Source organism: Poecile atricapillus, chromosome 14, assembly GCF_030490865.1.
Source record: "Poecile atricapillus isolate bPoeAtr1 chromosome 14, bPoeAtr1.hap1, whole genome shotgun sequence".
Classification (NCBI taxonomy): Eukaryota; Metazoa; Chordata; class Aves; order Passeriformes; family Paridae; genus Poecile; species Poecile atricapillus.
This window is the reverse complement of record NC_081262.1, coordinates 13,855,003-13,867,659: the sequence shown is the minus strand read 5'-3', so window position 1 is coordinate 13,867,659 and position 12,657 is coordinate 13,855,003. Positions and strand designations below refer to the sequence as shown.

At 47.1% G+C, this 12,657-nt stretch overlaps 1 protein-coding gene across 5 annotated transcripts in view; it reads left to right on the top strand.

The window, feature by feature from the left end:
• Positions 1-12,657, top strand: part of RNF216 (ring finger protein 216) — a 76,105-nt gene that overhangs the window by 53,771 nt on the left and 9,677 nt on the right. For all 5 annotated transcript variants that reach the window (XM_058849750.1, XM_058849747.1, XM_058849749.1 and 2 more), the window contains 2 exons: positions 7,959-8,056; positions 10,409-10,631. In XM_058849750.1, coding sequence (XP_058705733.1) covers positions 7,959-8,056; positions 10,409-10,631 — 321 coding nt within the window. The remainder of the gene's footprint in view (positions 1-7,958; positions 8,057-10,408; positions 10,632-12,657) is intronic.

Genomic DNA, 12,657 nt, shown 5'->3' with positions numbered 1-12,657 from the left:
TTCTGCAGCAAACAGAAACCCAGGCTCAGCTGGTGGGTGCTTTAAGTACAGGAGGGAATGGGAACTCACTCAGGGGCTCTGGAAGAGGAATCAGTAAGTTGCCAGTGCATCTGTTTCCCTGATTAGTTTTCTGCTTTTTGTTGTATACTTATTTGCCTGGCATGTTTTATTATTATTATTAGTCAGATACCTGTACAAAATAATAGGTTTTATGCTGCAGGAGGAAATCCAGTGCATTTCTGCACTGGAGCTCAGGTGTGAAATCTTTCACCACATGGCACTTCTTGGTCATTTTGGCTTTTTTAGAAGTTCCAGCAGGCTGCTCTAGGGCCATGGGTTCTTGTTTCTCCACTGCCTTTGTTAAGCACAGCAAATGAGCCGCAGGTGACTCAGTGTCACATTGGTGAAGGTGCAAGATGAAGGTTAGCAGGGCCATTTTCATACCTCTGTGGTAAATATTGTTGCTATAAATATTACAGTTACAGGGCTGGCTGCCCTGTGGTTCAGTTCTGGGGTGCAAATGTGTCCTGCCTGCACAGTGCTCATGTAGGGGAGCAGAAGGTAAGAAGTAACTGAAGCACACAGGCATTAAAGCGGTAAATCATCTGAATTTCTGAGTTTTCAAAAAGGCCAGTTATCCCTTTGCTTTCTATTTTCTCAATCCTTGCTCATTCCCCAACATTTTTTTATTTTTGTGCAGTCTGGCCTGTTTAAAGCTAGGAACACCTTACTTTGGGGGTTTCCCCTCATTTTGGGTTTCATTTCCCAGGCAGCACAAGCTGTGCTTGCCCAGTTTGAAGGTAGATTTGTACCCAGACCAAAGATGTTTACCAGCATAAGTTCACCTTCCCCCATCCCTTGCTGGTGTTGTAATGATCTGGAGTGTGAAATTCTGTTGTAGGTAGAGATTGCAGTTAAAAAGGCTCTAAACTGAAAACAAGGTGTGTTAATGCTGCTAAATTACCATCAAAATTGCTATATTGCAGAGGCTCCTTAAAAAGGATTGTAGGTGTGTTACATAAACCTGGGTTCCATGCAATTTTTGATGGAGGACAGGACATCTCTGTAGCAGAATTCCTGTTGCTGATCTTTTTGTGTTATAATAAAATCTGGGAAAGTGTAGGGGGAGAGAAAACCATGGGAAAAAATAGGATAGGTCTGGAAGAGGCTCTCTCCAGGTTCTACCACCCAAAGGGTAGGGGTTTGTGTCTGGTCTGATGGGGGAATTTGTTTATCATGTGGTGGTGTAAGAGGGAAGTTTCAAAATTAACTTCAGTAATTGTTCCTCCTCTCAGTCTCACAATACATCATTAGCAGGTACCTCTGCAAATAAGATACCTTGATTTTGTTAGCCTTTACCTTCTTGGCCTCCTTGGGTGCAACCCCTGGTGTGACCTTCCGGAGTTATCCTTTAAAAATCAAGTTGCCTGTCTTGAAATCTAAATCTGTGACTTTCCCAAGGTCTCTATTGTTTCCACCAGCTCCACAGTCAGATTTCATCACTTAGCATTGCAGCTACTGGAAGCAGCATCACTTTTTTGTGAGATTGTACAGAGGATTACATGGATAACCTCCTGGATCTGCTCTGCTGAGCTGAGTACGGGAATGTGCACTGGGGGAGGGCAGGAGGGGGGCAGCTGCTGAGGCTTTGAACTCCTCTGCTAGTATTTAATTATTTACCTTGGCTGGGAAGGCAGGAGCTGTTATCTGCAATCAGTCCAACAGATCTCAAAGCTGTGCCTGACAGCTGCAGATGTGTTTCCAGTAGCATGTGCTGAGTTTCTCTTAACTTCTTTCCTGGGAAGGAGCGATATGACCTCAGGTATAGTGATTTAGCCAACATAGTCTGTGTGAGCTCTCAGGATATATTTAACCTATTTAATAAAGTGGCCAAGCAGTGTTTTCCTCTGCAGATGGACTCAGGTTGGTGAGTGACCACCTCTGGGTATGTCACAGTTGACCCCATACCCAGTGTTCTCAGTGTGCTGATCTGGAGAGATGCTCTGTGTGATACCAACCTGCTCAGGGCTGGGCACTAGCTTTTGGAAGAAAAATTTTGGTGAGGAGAGCTTATCCTTGTGGGAAACACTTTTTCCTCAGCTCAGGGGAAGGCATCCTGGTGTGATGGTTGTGTGATGCAAATATTCCAGTGCTCTTTTCTGCAGCCAACCTGTTGCCTGCACCTTTTGATGTATTTCTCATAGCCCTGGAGCTTGAGAGAAAGTAGCTTTGAAACAAACATACTTCTTTATAAACATTCCAGAGAATGAAAAAAATAACATAGTTTTGTTCAAGTTCAAATTAAATATGACCTTTCTGTATGAAAGAGCTGTTTCTCATACTCAGGTTACCCTGAATGTGAGATCAAGGAGCAATTTCTTGTGCTAGTGCTGTTTCCATCTCTGGCCAGCCACAGGATCAGTGGTGCTGAGCAGCACTTCTCGTGTGAAGCTGCAAATATTTTTGCTTCATAGGTCTCTGACCACTTCACCCACACCAGCAGCTGTTCTGGCCTTTTAAAGTCAAACTCTGGGGAGGGAAAGGCTTATTTTGGTTTGGTCTGTGTGTTTCAGAAACTTCTGAATTACAGATATGAGGTAGTCCTACTGACTTAGGCAAGAGGTGGGAGTTACCACACTTTTCTGGTTCTGGGATTCTGACACAGCCCAAACCTTCATGGGAACTAGCCTGGAAGGAAAAGGGCATTGAGTATCTCCAGAATCTTACAGATGGGGTGGGACTAAAATATGCTCAATTTAACAAGAACAGGCAGAACAGAAGACATTGGTTTGAGTCATAATGTTTTGTAATGGGTTTAATATAAGGCTGTATAAAATCTTTAACCACCCTTTAAGATTGGACTCGATGGAGATGTTTTCCAATCTTAATTGGAAGATTCTGTGCTGTGGCACTTGGTGGGTTTTATGTATAAATGCATGTTTTCCTTAACCAGCTTTTAACTCCCAGTCACTCTTAGGTCTCTATTTTTATGCCCCAGCACATTCTTACAGCCCAGTCCAAGCTTGTGCCTTTGCTTTATTTCTCCCGGTGACCTCTCCCCTCGCAGATCAATTCATGGCTGTGCTGAGGAGAGGAAACCTCTGTTTTTTCCCAGGTTTCCCTTCCTGCTCTGGGTCCCTGCCGTGTGAGCAGCCACCGCTGAGCGGCAGCGCTGCCTGGGGAACAGCCGTGCTCCAGGGGCAGCTCCAAAGCCACGGATCTCCTCCCAGCCCCTTGCTCTTTGCTCCATCACCCATCCAAGGCGTGGCTTTCCTTTCTCCACCCTGCCTGGATTTTGTGTTTGGGGTTGGTACCTGCTGCCCATCGTGCCCGCTGTGTGCAGCTCCAGGACCAGAATATTGCCACAGCAATTCACGCTGGAAGGAGCTTTCCCTGCAGTGGGCAGTCAGGGATCTGTGGAGTTGGGGTCTCCCCATCCTGTGCTGTCTGTTTGTACATCTCTAAAGGGGGGTCTCCTACCCAAATGGATTTTCTTGGGCTGGATTATAGCCTCTTTATCCCAGCTTAACATAAAGGAAATCCCAGAAACAGCCCTGAAGGAGTGTGTTCATGAGAGCTTATCCATGCTTAAAGGTTGTATTCATTTAGCCACTTCTGCATCAATTTTTAGTTAAGGTCAGTGCAGCTTTATGGACAGTGAGACTTTGTGGGGAGGAAGAATCTGTGGTTCTTTGTTTTCCACTAACTCATCTGGTTGGGAATTGCAGCTCTTTAATTAAAGCAGCACAGTACAGCCTGGCCCTGAGGTGCTGTTCTGAGGCACTTGCATTCACATCTGCTTTTGGGTAAAGCTCGGCCTGTTTGGGGTCAGCCTGTGTCATTGCGTGTCCGAGAGCAGGAGGAAGCAGCGAATCAATCACTGGGGCTCTGTCCCAGGCTGCCTCAGCTCCCTGTCAGCCAACATCCCCACGTGTGCCATCGGCAGAGACCCCTGGAGCGCGCACCTCGCCATTCCTGCGGGATTCAGGGAATCGCGGCAGCACAAGGATTTAATTACCCAGCATATGGAGAGCTGAGGGGAGCTCAGAGCCACCACTGGGAGCGGAGGGCGGTGACGACAGCCGGGGCTGTTGTTGTTTAAGTCGAGTTTCCCCCACCCTCCCTGCGTTTTGCTCAGTCAGTAAATGGCTCCGTGTAAACTCCTACGGCACAAGGCGGCACGCGGGAATGCCGTGGGCAGTCGGGCTGGGATCTGTGCGGATCATCTGATGTTTTTGTCCATGTGGCATTTGTTTAGGTTGCAGTTGGGAAAAGTGATTTGTTACTGACTGTGGCCAAGAGAATGTGGAGACTGGCAAGGAAAAGTTGATTACATGGGATTTTTGCCCCCCTGATGAGTGGGATGGACTTTGGAGAGTTATTTTTAATTGATGATGGAGTGGAGGAAAAAGTCCAGGCTGTGTTTAAAACTGTAGCATCCATTGGTAGTACCAGCAGAAGTGCTGAGGAAAGTGGTAAACTCATAAAAAACACTCCCTGCCACCTTCAGGAGGTGCTGGAACAACAAGGGTGTTGAAGGGTTGTGCTGCCCACACTAAAAGCAAAGCGTCCACCCTTGGCCAGGCTGGCCCTGAGCACAGAAAGCTGCACATCCAGCACTGACCCTGGGAACAAAGGATCCTCCTGAACCCAAACATGTTTGTGTTAATCCCGGCTGCTTCCTGGCGGGCAGCGAGAGGAAGCGGAGCCAGTGCCTGTAACAGATGTACAGTGAGGAGATTACAGGGTGCGATTAAACACCCTCTCCATCACATCCTCCCTCGGCCCGGCGCAGCAGAGATGAACTGTCCCAGGCTGCCTGCCAAGCTGGGGCAGATGTAACAGGCAGCAGATTCTTAATCTCCTGTCTTCATGCCTGGTTTGGAGCCATTCCCTAATTTCAAGACTTCTTCAGCACCTAAAGCATGAGCTGCCTTAGCTGTACCTGCCTGCAAGGAGGAGTGGGCTGGGAGAAGGCAGGAGGACATGTGGAATTCAGTGTCCAGAAATGATGCATTCAGCTGAAGTGCTGTTAAAGCTAAAACACAAGTTTCCCTACCTGAGTGCAGCAGGGACCAAGTGCTGAAGAAGTTGGGAAGGATCTTTATTTTGGTGGACTGAGTTGCTTTTTGGCCACTACACTTGGAGTAGATGATTTCAGGACTGGGAAGGACTTGTTCCCTCTTTGTGGGTTTAGGTGGTGCCTTATATTGCTGTGGCTAGTCTTGATGCCAAATGCTGCTCTTCCCATGGAAATAATCTAGGTTGGTTGCAAAAAATCAGCTATTCCACTGCATGTTTAGGTTAATTAATATGATAATTGGAGAGTATCTTCCATTATCAAATGAAGAGCTGGTTCTGAAGTAAAAGAACCCTTTGTGGAAATTGTAGAGTTCAGAATTGTCACTGTGTGAGATGTGCAAAACCCTCATCAGCCAAGTGGGTTGGGTTTGACTCGACAGAAATTTAAAAAGGTCACTTTGCTTGGGCAAGGGCTGTGATCTCGGTTGTGGTACCAGAGCAGTAGCTGTTGTATGAACCATGGGCTTCCTCCTGAGTTCCGTGTGAAGGGATCCAACAATGTGCCATTGTTTTGGGTAGAATAAGGGGAAAAATCCAACAGGTTCTGCTAATGACACGTGTGTGGTGCCCGAGTCTCCCATGGAGAGGCCGTGGCTCAGTCAGAGGCAGCACCAGGTGACACTCAGGAGTCAGGAAGCCGCAGGACTGTCCCCTTCACGGGGTGCATTGGCACAGGCACAGCTGCCTGTGGGTTTGCAGCTCCTTGAGGACAACACAACTTGGGAGGGATCCCAGAAACGCGCACAGCTGCGGTGGCACCCGCTGTGCCGCAGGCACACGGGGAACCGGATACCTCCTGTCGTGCCATCCCAGGAATCTACACGGCCATGCCTCTTCCCTTTCTCCTTGCCTGCACAGAAATCCCTTCTCCTGAGTGCAGGAGACAACTGTTTGGCAAATAACAGCAGCCTGGGCTCCAGGGAGAGCATTGTTTCCAATAGCCACCAGGCTGGAGGCAGGAGCAAAAGGGAATGACTTGGGATGAGGGTCTAAGCGACACCATCTGCTTCAGAAGGGCATCGTTTGGGCAGCAGAGGAGGCTCCTGGAGTTAAGTAATTGGGAATAGCAGGCTCCTGGCTGCAAAATGTGCCAGCCCTCCTGGCAAAAAGCTGTTAAATCTCTGTTGCTGGCGTGTGGAAGCAGTTCTGTGTAACAGGGCTCCAAAGGCTCTTTTTAACCCTTGGTGTGCATAAAAAAAAACCCAACCTAAGGCACTTTTGATCTTGGAATGGCATGTGGCCAGGTGTTGGGAATAAAGGGGAAGGTGGGTCCTCATGGAGGTATGTGAACAGCTCCGAGTCTGATCCTCCTGTGCCGCCAACAGCCAGATGTGGCCTGCCAAAAATGCACACAAAATGGTGCCTGTTTTAACAGCTTTAACAGGAAAATGCAGGGTGTGATGAATGATTCATGGGAATCAATAGAACCCGAGGCATTTACTGCCCCTTAAAACCAGTGCCTTCCTGCCAAGGGCTGCATTTGCAAGGTGAGTGATGACAAAATCCTCTGCTGAGTTTTGGGATGCAGTCACACGCTTGGCTCCACGCTTGCTCCAGCCCTTACCCCGCTGTCTGCAAACACGTCCGGCTCACCAGCCAGGCCCAGGAGCCTTTCATTCTCCAGATGAAAGCACCAGCAGTTGGGCATCTCCCAGCGAGCACAGATACAAACAAGGCCCCACTTTGCATCCCCCCTCCTAGGGTGGCTTCCTTGGAAGCTTTGGCCTTCATCCTGTTTGTCTGATTCACGATCAAAAGAGTGTTGCTGCCTACGTGTGTCTTGAAGCATTTTCTTCTTTCATATCTCACATAAACGTCCAATTTCTTCATTAAAATAAAATGAAAGTAATGCAGTCAAGTAACATCTATCTCTGCAGTGGTCGTATTTTGCTGATTATGAGAGCAGGGCTGGGCAAAGCCCTTTTGGGACCTTTTCTGGTGTGCAGGGGAAGAGGATGCTACATAGCCAGATGGGTTTTCCTGCCAGGGGGAAGGTTGATCTAAGAGTCCAAGCCCCAGCCATCCTGAAGATGAAACACTTGGATCATAAAACATGTACTTTTTTCAAGTCTGATCTGGAGGTTTTTTAATCTTCCTCAAATTAAAGAAAAATCTCTTGTTTGACCCAAAACAAAATTGTTTACTTTGGCCAGCCAACTGAAAAAAATTAGCCCTGTCCTTAGTGTTGGTCCAAGCTCCCTTCCCAATTGTGCCTCCACAGCAATCCTGCTTCATGCAACTCTACCAGTCCTGGATTAGAGCCCTGTTGCTAAGGAATTTGCAAGAACAAGATCTTTCATCCACTTGCTCTTAGTCCAGCTATTCTGGTTAACTTTGTAAATATTTGTTCATTTTCCACCTTGGTTTTATGGATGTTTGTCCACATTCTGTGTTTTTCAGCTGTTTAATCATTTATTTTGTCAGATTTTGCAAAACAATATATATATATTTGCTTGTGTGCCTGGTGAAACTGAGGTTTTGATGTAACTGCAGGGTTTCCATCAACGGTAGAATTAGAAGCCCTTTATATGAAGGTGAAGGATTTTGGTCAGGAAACATATGAACTTGATGTCCTTTTGCCACATTTTTACCTCTGAAGTTTCCTCTGGTTTGTGACTGGTGAACCTGGTAGCTGTCCCATGAGTTTTAGGTGATTAGGATTTATGGATTAATTTTATATCTATTTTCTTGTAACTTGGAAAGATCTTTGGTTCCCATTAGCTGTGGCCTTTGGTCTCCAATGGAGGACCAACCTGGCAGCCCCACCCTCACCTGAGAACCTGCAGTTAGATGGGGGAATTTTTACAGTTCTTAAAGCTGTTAGTAGTGTGCTGAGTCTTTTATTTTCTTCCTTTAATGTTTGTTTTCCTCCTCAGGAAACATGTCGGAAGTGCCAGGGGCTGTGGAAGGAGCACATGAATCTCACCTGCGAGCAGCTGGCTGAGAAGGATGACATCAAGTACAGGACATCCATGTAAGTGAAACTCCACAAAAACAGGGGAAAACAGGGAGGTGGATGGACTGGGAATCACAGTATATTATTCCTCAATTTCTGCTGGCTGTCACTGCCTTCCCCAGGAAGGTCCTGGGGATGGCAGAGCTGAGGGGTCAGACAGCTCCCAGGATGGGATTTCTGTCTGTGAAAGATACTTGGCAGCAGATCCAGCTGGTAATTTGAGAACGTGGGAAAGTTGTCACCAGCCCAGCCTGCTCCTCTGGCTGGCCCAGTGTCTGCAGGCTGGCACCTGGTCCTTCTCAGAGGTGAGAAACCCCCATTAGCATTGCTGGGGGGAGAAGGGAGGTGGTGTATGGAGGCAGAGGAGTGGATTGAGTCACAGCAGGTCGTTATTACCCTTTGAAAATCTGGAGTGGAGATCTGCACTGTTTGCTCAGCTGCTGCTTTGTGGGAGAGGATGTTTTTTCCTCCAGAAGCTTTTGCCTGTTTCTAACCAGTTTGTAGGAATTGTTACAAAGTGCAGTCACATTTTGAAATATGCAGATGTAAATCCCGACTGTTACCCTAAAATCTTTTGCAGTTTGATTTCTCTCTTATCTACAGTAAATTATAAAATCCTCTGTCTTTAGGAAACAAGGGAATTTTCATCCATGGAGCTAAATGTCTGTTGCAGGCAAATGGGACTTGCCCACATTGCCCAATCCCTTCCTCTCTGATTTAGAGTCTGTCTGGCATGAGTAGAGGTTGTAAAGCTCCACCACTGGGATTTGAATGACTGTTGCTTGCTCATCCCACAGTCCCTAATTCAGAACAAAATCTTTACGGATTTGATATGACTTTTTTTCTCTGTTGATCCTTTCCCTGTAGGAAAGAGGGATGAGAGGGAGGAAGAACGAGTTGTCATGTCCCTAATAAGGAAAAAAATACAAGTTTCAAAACCTTCAGCAGATTGTGTCTGTGGATAGATGAGTCTTAACTGCCTGATACAATAAAAACTTCCTTTTGAGTCCCTGCATAAGGAAAGGGAAGCCCAGCTGGAGTTCAGGCTAAACTTCCTGCCTTGCTCAAAGTTTCCAAAAAAAAAATCTGCATTGCCAGCATCCTGTTGAGTGGCGGAGGGAAGAGCAGCTGCAGCTCCACAGAAAGTCACTCTCAAGTTGGGGTTTTTGTGTCTATTCTTAGCACATCTCCACATGCCTGTGTGCAGGTTGTGCTGGGTATAACTGTGTGGGAACCTTGGGTGTCTGCAAGGCTGGGAAGTTCCCACCTCACCATTCCCTGCTCCACTGGTTGTGCTGATGAAGCAGTTTGTGGGGCTGTGCTGTAGCCTGGTTCACTGCTGTGGTCCTCAAAAACACCTCTCTGCCATCTCCCAAACATTTGTTAACTTTGCAGATGCACTGAAGCAGCTGGGTGGAGATCCCTGGCTAAGGATGGTCCTTCCTCAGTGTCAGAAGAATTGTGCTTCCCTCCATGAAAACACGCTGCCTTTGCTCTGCTGTCATCAAATTTCACTTCTAGATTGTGAATTGAAGTGTAACGTGATCTCCAGCGGTCAGAAAATTGGCCCTCAGAACGATAATTTATATTCTTAAGTCTTTTAATTAAATGACCCGGCCTTTCTTAATTTCTGTGCCAAAACAGTCTTGCTGTGAGCTGAGTCTGTGCTGGAGCGTGTGTCGCTGCCAGGGTGTCCCTTGGGAACAAGGATTGAGCTTTGTCCTGGATTCCCATTTGTGCTCTGGTAGATGAAAACCCATCTCTTAAACTTTAAGCAATAACCCCTGCAAAATTTACGTAGGGAATCTCAGAGAAAAGATAACGCCTCTGTGGGGAAATGTGATTATTTTTTAGTTACTGATTTAAATTTAACAAACACTAAGTAAATCTGGGGCATAGCAGCCAGGCTTGGAAAAGAAATATGTGGTCGTGGCAACTTGGTAGCCAGAGCAACAGCCAAACATAAAAGCTGGAGGTGACAGCCAAATGTTTGCTTTTCTTGAACTTTATCTCCTTGGCTGTATTTTCCTTCAGCCAACTCAAGCATCCATGTGCCCTTTGGCCCTTGAACTTGCATCTCAAATTCCTCCCAAGCCAAAGCCTGGTGCTTTGGCTCTCATGGAAACCAGGATCAGGGCTGCAGCATGCAGCCAGTGATTGACTTTTTTTAGTTTATTTTGTTCTTGAGTTGTCATGGGCTGGCTCCAAGTGGAGCTGAGCCCAGACCTGCTTGGAGCAGCGGTGAACTTGGGGACAGAATCAGAGGGAAGAGGAGGGGGTTAAAGCCGTGCTGGGGTGTAGTGTAACAGTAATTTTATCACAGGCTGGTGAGTGCAAACACCCCTTTGCTAATTCTCCCTCATCTTGCAGAGAGGAGAAGATGACAGCTGCCCGGATTAGGAAATGCCACAAGTGTGGGACGGGCCTGATTAAGTCGGAGGGCTGTAACCGCATGTCGTGCCGCTGCGGCGCCCAGATGTGCTACCTCTGCCGGGCTGCCATCAACGGCTATGACCACTTCTGCCAGCACCCCCGCTCTCCTGGGGCACCCTGCCAGGACTGTGCCAAGTGCTCCCTCTGGACAGACCCCACAGTAAGTAAAGAAGGGTTTCTGTGAATGATTCTCACTCCAGTTTCAATCATGGTCCACACTGGCACATTGCAATACACACATTCCACTGGGGGAAAATGCTTTTAGCCAGCACAACTTTTACCTTTCCCAAGGCAGCTAAAAAACCACACTGGGATCCTGCAACAGCACAGAGTCACATCTGACCACAGCTTGGAAGGAGCTGGTGTTGCTTTAGGGAGAATCAGCTCCTGTCAGATGAGGGCTTTGGCTGGAAGTGCTCTGAGTGCTGTTCTGGAGAGTAAGGCTTATGGAAGGAGCTGGTGGGGGGAGCAAATGCTGGCACCAGGCACAGTAGCCAGCATTGGGATTATTGGGACTCATTCCTACTTTTGCAGCTGAAATGGTGTTGGCATGGCTTGGCATCTGGAGGCAAGGGGAATTGCGGTTTTGGTGCCCAGATGATCTGAGTGCTGGCTGTGAATCCTGTCACAGAGATGGACCCATCAGAAAACTGCCTGCAAGCCCAGAGTTGCAGTTGGGCCCATTCTTAGGGTTGTTGTCAACAGCTGCAGAGGGAGAGCTGAAGCGTGGAGTGAGCTGTGAGAGAAGCTGTAGTAATTTAATACAGCTCGTATCTGTGACAGGCTTGGGAAAACTTGCTGCAGCAAGTAAGTCTCTGTAAATAGAGGTCTTCAATACTGTAAATCCAGGAGTGTTGGAAGAAGCAGGAGTTGAATTTCCTGATTTTAGCAAAGCCGTAGAACAACATGAATGTGGATCTCCTTTCCAGAGCTTGCCTGAATTTCCTTTTTCCTAGTGGTTCTTTGTCTTGGGTCTCTGCAGCTTTCCAGGCTGTTCCCAGCCCCCTTGTCTGCAGGGAATGTGAACAACCCTGCATCTGCACAGAGCCAGGGAAAACCTACTCTAAATCTCTCCTTTCTACCTTCAGGCTCTTGGGGATCTCCCAGCAATGTCACAACCAGCATAAGCTTCCAAGTCTTCTGCTTGCCTGCTTTTATTCCCTGAATTATCCAATGTGAGCTGTTAAACTACACACAGACACCTCCTTGCAGGCACCCCTGTAGCGTTTCTGACACCTGGTTCTGAGTTTCTTGGATTCCTGTCCCACTCCTCCTCCTTTTCCAGCAGGATGCGATTCAGGGCTCGGCAGCGCTGGCATCCGTCGTTCCCGTCAGGCTGCTGATTGTGCTGGGGGGTGGCATTTGTTCAGAGCCAGAGAAAACATGAGGCCTCTCAAAAAAGCTCGTACTGTACTTTCAAATAAATAAATAAATAAGCAGCACAAAGAGGCCACTGTCACCAGGCCCTTTCCACCTCTCTAATTAACCAATGTTGTGGCAAAGAAAAATTTCCCACTGTCAGCACAGAGCCAGCACTGCCTGCTCTTTTATTATTTGATTATTTTTTGGATGATGGAGTGCTGGTGACCTGGGGAGGTGAAGTTGGGTGACTGTCCTTGCTACAGTGCAAAGAGTAACACAAAACTCAACTGTTGGCTTGAAGCTGTGATGATGGTGGGTACCTGTGTGCACGGTCCTCCCTCATCAGGGGCTTAGGGACACCAACCCAACCCCTTCAGGGTGATCTGTGCTCTCATATGGGACGTGGAAACAGGAGTTAGCCTGGTAGATGTAAAGAGGGAAACAGAATTTGAGTCTTGACAAGGAGATTTGAAAGAGCAAGAAACCATTGCATCAGTAGTGTTCTGTCCTTTGCCAGGGATAATGTCCATCCAAGGCATGACCTTTGAAGGGTCTGGTTGGAGTCTAAATCCCTATTATTTACAGCAAAATTCAGGTTTCTTAAAAATAGGGAACCTTTGTTCTTTTCCAAATGTTTAATGTTTTCCCAGTCTGAAACAATTCTTCTGAAAGTATAAGTAAACCTATTCATTAGCGTGGGTTAAAAACAAATTAAAGACAGTCCTCTAGGAATGGCAGCATCTGCTAGTCTTTGTCTCAAATGATCTTGAGAGAGTAAAGCAGAGGCTTCAAAATTTCCCATAATTAAAGGTTAGTTAAAATCT